A 6376-nucleotide genomic window follows, 5' to 3' on the forward strand; every position below is an offset into this window, starting at 1 on the left:
CACACCCTTGGAGGTATCTCAAAGAGGCTGCATGACCACTTGGGGACATTATCGTGAGGATCCCTTTTGTGTATGGTTTAGATTATATGGCTGCTAATGTCCCTTCTGACTCACAAATTCTATAAAAATTTTGTTCCTCAACTTTTGTAGAGTGGGGGCATTTACTTTTATGGTCCCTTATTGAAATGCTAGGTGCATATCCTTTATTGGATTTAATACCTGGACTGTAAAATGCTTTTCCATTTATAAAGTCATTTCTCTAATAATTTCATATCATCAAAATTAAATGGCCCCTCCAGTTCAAATTAAGAAAAATGTCAGTTAACCTGAAAAGTATAACAAATGTGGTGACTCATACTGCACAGTTGAGGCTTGAGGGGCAGAAAAGTAGTCATTTAGCTCCCATTGACTTTTCTTGGCATTTAAATCAGCAGCACAAGAATGTTTCAGGGCAGTGCTGGGGGAGCACACTGAGAGATTGTAGACTGGGAGAAGACACCATTCATAGCAAGAATTTTCCCCTTCCTACCTGCAGCCATCCCTAATATATAGTAGCTTCCACCATTCTTCTAGCATTGAGAACACCACGTACACAAACACATCTCTGCCACTCCAATGAAGGAGGGAGGGAGGCAGGCAAAAGGAGAATTTGAATCATCCTATCCTTGATACTCTGGTTGGACTTAAAAGTTCTCTCCAATAATGTCAACTGATTCTTTTCTTTCCCTCAAGGCAGGCATAGCCTGTTTCCACTTTTTTTTTTATACTGGAATCTGCAAAATGACAGCCAAGCCCTGTACAGAGAAAGGAACCAAATCCTAACTTGTGATGTGTCTGTGGATCCTTTATTTCAAGTAAATCACCCTCTTTTCTTTCTACTCTTCATTTTTCCTACTTCATATGCCTCACTCTTTACTCTACACCCCAATCTCTTTAAAAGAAAAAGGTTCTGATTTTCATAAACACTAGGAAAAACTCTGCCATCTCTTTTCTGCTACATAAAATTGAATTTCTTGTGTTCAAATCTCCAAAATCTCCAAACTGTATGCTCAGCTTTCCAGAAAGTAGAACTACCATAGCTAGCCTCCTAGCTTTACCCTTTAAGGTTGGAATCTTTTAATGTTCCTCCCTGGCCTCTTGGGGAATTTTGCAAGCCTCCCCATATTGTCTTCAAGGCTTTCACTGCATCTTTGTAGCTCCCTCCTTCCATAGCAATTGTATCCCAAACAGCTGAGGTCGGCCAGATAACTCTCTGGCTTGAGCATAAACCCCTTGCTGGCTATTGCCTAAAGGGGTTCAAGAGTTGTTCCAACAACTTGGCTAATTCCTGGACCAGGGAGACCAACGATTTTCTTCTGAGACACCATCTAGCAAAATAATATTTAACATATGTAAGTCTCTCCCACTGAGAAAATAGAACATCGAATTTCTTGCTTAAGCCATGAATTCCAGAAAGTATAAATGAAAAGTCTGTGGAGCATTCAAGCATCAAGTTGCTCTCCCAGGTCCTTAACCTCTGAGATTTCAAAAAACAAAAAAAAAAACACTGCTCATTGTTTGGAAAGCACCCTCTCAGCTTCTCTTTCCTTGTCTGCAGTTAAATAGTTTCCTCCAAAGAACATCTATATCCATCTAGGAATCCATTCAAAATGGATACATGACCCGAATATTAATAATCACACCATGAAAAAAAATGGAAGTAGATCATATACCTTTCACAGCAGTAGGTAGGAGATGAATTCTTGACCAAATAAGCAATAGAGGCAATTATAAAAGATAAAATTGGTAATTTTTTTATTACATGAAATTAAAAGGCTTTTTGCATAAACAATGTATCTAGGAATGGAAGCAGTTAACGGAGAAAAATATTTCTAATATGTGTTTTTCTACATATTCAAGATATGCTGACAACTAGCAAAGATATATAAGAACAAAAACCATTCCCAAATAGAGAAGTGGCCAACAGATAACATTTCCCAAAAGAATTTTCTATTTCTCACTTGTATTAGCCACATGAACAAATGCTCCAAATCATTAATAAGAGAAATGCAAATCAAAACAACCCTAAGGTTTCCTTTCACATCCAGAAAATTGACAAAGGTGTCAAAGATAAAAATAAGTAATGTTGGAGGTATTATGGAAAGATGGACACACCAACGTATTGTTGGTGGAGCTATGATGTTGTAGAAATCATTCTGGGATGCAATTTGGAATTATGTAAATTAAGTGGCTAAAACATCCATACTCTTGTGAGCTGAAGATTCCACTGCTAGCCATGTACTATAAAGGACATCACTGATTTAAAACAGAAATGCTCCATATACACCAAAATATTTCTATCAGAACTTTTTTGTTTTATCAAAGAACTGGAAACAAAGTTGTTACCCATCAGTGAGTACTGGCTAAACCAACTGTGATGCATGAATGTAATGGACTATTACTAGGTCAGTCAGTCAATATGACCACTTCTATGGTCAAAGAATTAGATCACAAGATTTTAAGGCCAGAAAAGTCATCTAGGAGACAGTGTAGTGCAATGGAAAGAGTACTTACTCTGAAGCTAGAAGACTTGAGTTATAATATCACTTCAAATACTACCTATAAGATTCAACTTACCCAGGCCTCAGTTTCCTTGTCCGAAAAATAAGGGAGCTCTAGATTTACGATCCTATGGTCTTGTGAAATTAGTAATAAAGTGTGACCAGTATCTAAACTCATGAATACCAGGAGGCTCAAGGTACGAAAACATCAAGAAGAGTAACTATTTCAGTTTGGGTACAGTGATCAGAGAATTTTAGAAAAAGTGGTTAATGGTTTAAAAAAAAAAAGTTCTATGGCCACAAGTGAGGATCCCTTACCAGGAGTGGGAAACATTTGGCCTCCAGGCCACATGTAGCCTTCTAGGTCCTTGGGTGCTGCTTTTTGACTGAGTTCAAGTTTCACAGAACAAATCATTTTATTAAGGGATTTCTTCTGTGAAGTTTGGATTCAAAGGGCAGCACTTGAGTTCCTAGATGGCCACATGTGGCCTTGAGGCTGAAGGTTCCCCACCTCTGTGCCTAGACCAAATCTGAGAGAAGCTAATGACTAGGAATCTAACTTTGAGCCTTAGGCCTAGATCCCTCATGTGTCCCTTCAGATCTCTAAAGCCAGCAATCAATGCTTTCCCTCAGCTTTCTTTTCTCTAAGATAACTATCCTTACCTTTACTGTATCCCATGTGGTACTTGATAGGAAAAGCTTATAGAATGTTAGTAAGGTTTGTTTTAATGCGAAGTGTTACTTGTAAGAAATAATGGGAAGGGTTGTAACTTAGCTTTATTTACATCAAGTTGCAAATTAAGAAGTGTTTAAAAAATTCTTAGGAAAGTTAAATTCTGATTAGAAAAATTAAATTGAAGTGAGTTTCTTTAACAGACTGTTTGGTGACACCGAGAACAGGCACCTTGTAAGTAGCCATCTTAACTTTGAACTATCACATACAACATAACTGGGGTCATAGGCTTCATTAAATTGGCACAAGTTGCTCCATCAAGAGATGACAACCCTATAAATGAAAGATCCACTGCTGGTTCTGAAAAATATAAACCTTGTCAGTTTCAGTTCCAACATTGGATCCTTTGTCTTTGCATGTGGGGCAGCAGCCCAGCCTATATGGCCCAATGTGCAGCATCCTCTATGATGAGTATTAAGTCTTTGCTGCAAACACTGTAGTCTATACTGGCTTTCAGGCTGTCTTCACACCGTGTTATGGGATGATTAGAAGGTGGCTGGCTAACTCTTAACACATGAAGTCCAAAGTCCCCTGGATGTACAGATCTGCCCGAGCTTTACTGTTTCTTATCTTTGTCTTTTTTCGGGGTGGATTGCTGGGAGGTGGCCTGCATGGCTTGAACTTGCATGGCCTGCTCTTGCATGGTCTGCATTGCTTGCATGGCCTGCACTGCTTGCATGGCCTGTGCCTGCATGGCTTGCTCTTGCATGGCCTGTGCCTGCATGGCCTGTGCCTGCACTGCTTGCATGGCCTGAGCATACATGGCCTGCTCTTGCATGGCCTGAGCATACATGGCCTGCTCTTGCATGGCCTGCTCCTGCATGGCCTGCTCTTGCATGGCCTGCTCCTGCATTGCCTGCATGGCCTGCATGGCCTCCACGACCGCCCTGTGGTGGTTGAAGGCGTTCTTGTCGTCCTCCAGCTGCCGGCGCTTCTCCTCCACCTTGGCCTTCTCCTCCTGCAGGATCCTCTTGAGGTCCTCGAACCTCTCGTTCAGCTCCCGTTCCTTCTCCTTCACCTGTGCCTCCACTTCGCGGGCCCGGGCGGCCAGCGCCTGGCGCAGCAGCCGCTCCTGCCGGCGCATGTCGGCCGCCAGCTCCCTGCGCAGGGCCTCATGGTCCTCGTCGACCTGGTCGACCTGGTCTACCTGGTCGCCCTGGAGGGCCAGGTCCTCGAGCTTCTGGCGCCGGTAGAGCTCGTAGTGCCTGCGGTGCGTCTGCTCGCGCAGGTCCTCCATGTTCACACGGATCAGCATGTCGCGCAGCCGGCCCGAGTCGCAGTGGCAGTCGTCGTCCACCTGCACCACGCCCCACGGGTAGTGGCGGCCGCGAACCAGCTGACCGCCCACCAGCACGCGCTCCGTGCTGCCTACCACGGCGAAGGGCAGCTGCGCGTTCATGCACGCGTTGGTCTCGGCCACGGCCTCGTCGTCCGTGGGGAACTGGTAGATGTGCACGCCGTGCTGTCCCAGCTCGCTCAGGATCTTGCTCTTGAAGCGGGGCAGCTCGCCCTTGGTCAGCGTGTCCGCCTTGGCAATGAGCGGGATGATGTTCACCTTGCTGTGCAGCCGCTTCATGGTCACCAGGTCCACGGCCTTGAGCGAGTGGCCCGTGGGCGTCAGGAAGTAGAGGCACACGTGCACGCGCGTGTCCTGATAGTCGCGGAAGCAGCGCTGGATCTTGAGCTCCTCCTGCAGGTAGCTCTCCAGCTGCTCGTCCACGTAGTCCACCACGGGCCCGCAGTCCTTGTCCAGCTGGTCGCCGAAGCCCGCCGCGTCCACGATGGTCAGCCGGAGGCGCACGTCGCTCTCCTGCAGGCTGTAGGTGCTCGGCCGCAGGTGCACGCGGCCCTCGAAGTGGCTGCACTCGTCCGTCTCGAAGACCGTGTTGAAGAGCGTGTTCATGAGCGTGGACTTGCCGATGCCCGTCTCGCCCACGCACAGGATGTTGAAGCTGAAGCCCCTGGCCAGGGCCTTGTTGACCACCTGCTGGGGGAGGCTGTCGAAGCCCACATGGCCGCCCAGGGACAGGAGCCGCACGTCCTGCCTCATCGAGCACTGCCCCTGGGCCGCCATGGCTCCGGGGAGCGAGACGGGGCGGGGCCGGGACCTGGGAGCCGCCCTGAGGCGAGGCCACCCATTCAAGATGGCGGCTCCTCCGGTGCTGCCGCCCCTCCCACCAGAGGCGGGACGACCGTCCTGGGAGTCACGTGCCCTTCCCCAGTCACGTGGGTCCTGCTCCACCTTCTCTTGGTCCTGGGCGAAATGAATGTGGAGGGGAGGGCAGCTGCGGGCAAGGCCACTTCAAGATAACGTCGCTGCCCATGGAAGGAGACCTAAGAACTTCCTCAGAATGTAGAACAAAAGCCCTTTTCAGGCCCCTCCTCCCAGCCTAGTGCCCCTGATTTACCAGGCGCACGAGGCTCTTGGGAGTGAGGAGGGTAAGGAAAGTCTCCCCAACTCCAGCTTTGTTGATCAGTCCCGTCTGACTCCTCGTGACCCCATTTTGGGGTTTTCTTGGCAAAGACTCTGGAGTGGTTGGCCGTTCCCTTCTCCAGCTCATTTTACAGATGAGGAAACTGAGGCAGACAGGGTACAGTGACTCGCCCAGGGTCACCCAGCTTGTGGATGTTTGGGGACAGACTGGCTCTTCCCTGCTGAGCTCCTAGTCCGAGCCCTTGTAGCTGTTACTCACTCCTGTCCCACTCTACAAGACCCCATTTTGGGGTTTTCTTGGCAAAGACACTGGACTGCTTTGCTGGTCCTTTCCCAGTGTGTGCCCATTTTACAGATGAGGAATTGAGACAAGGGTTAAGTGACTTGCCCAGGGTCATCTAGCTAGTGTCTGAGGTCACATATGAGCTCAGACCTTCCAGGCCAGGTGCTCTATCCCTCGCACCACCTAGCTGTCCCAAATGAAATTCTGGGAAATGATTTGCTGGGACCAGGAGTAAGGCAGGGTTTATTTATAAATCTGTCTGTCTGCCTCTCTGTCTATCCATCCATCTATCTATCTATCTATCTATCTACTCACTCATTCATATAAATGTTTGTGTATGGCAGTTTTTGTTTTGTTTCGCCATAACTCAGGAATAAGTTAAACTT

General features: G+C 47.1%; 1 protein-coding gene across 2 annotated transcripts; it reads right to left on the bottom strand.

Annotated features, from left to right (window-relative positions):
- Window positions 1-1777: 1777 nt before the first annotated feature.
- Window positions 1778-5446, bottom strand: LOC118829033 (septin-8-like). Of its 2 annotated transcripts, XM_036735961.1 has the most exons (2): window positions 4148-5323; window positions 3830-3904 (listed from the first exon to the last, which is right to left on the bottom strand). In XM_036735961.1, the coding sequence occupies exons 1-2, from the start codon at window positions 5321-5323 to the stop codon at window positions 3830-3832; spliced, it is 1251 nt and encodes a 416-aa protein (XP_036591856.1). The 2 variants fall into 2 exon arrangements, with proteins under 2 accessions (XP_036591855.1, XP_036591856.1); XM_036735960.1 differs by having other exon boundaries at window positions 1778-5446.
- Between the last annotated feature and the right edge of the window lie 930 nt (window positions 5447-6376).

This window comes from Trichosurus vulpecula, chromosome 8, assembly GCF_011100635.1.
Source record: "Trichosurus vulpecula isolate mTriVul1 chromosome 8, mTriVul1.pri, whole genome shotgun sequence".
NCBI classification, from domain to species: domain Eukaryota; kingdom Metazoa; phylum Chordata; class Mammalia; order Diprotodontia; family Phalangeridae; genus Trichosurus; species Trichosurus vulpecula.

Bases quoted from the DNA above. Each gene is read 5' to 3' on its own strand.
- LOC118829033 (XM_036735960.1), bottom strand. From the start codon at position 5,347: ATGGCGGCCCAGGGGCAGTGCTCGATGAGGCAGGACGTGCGGCTCCTG.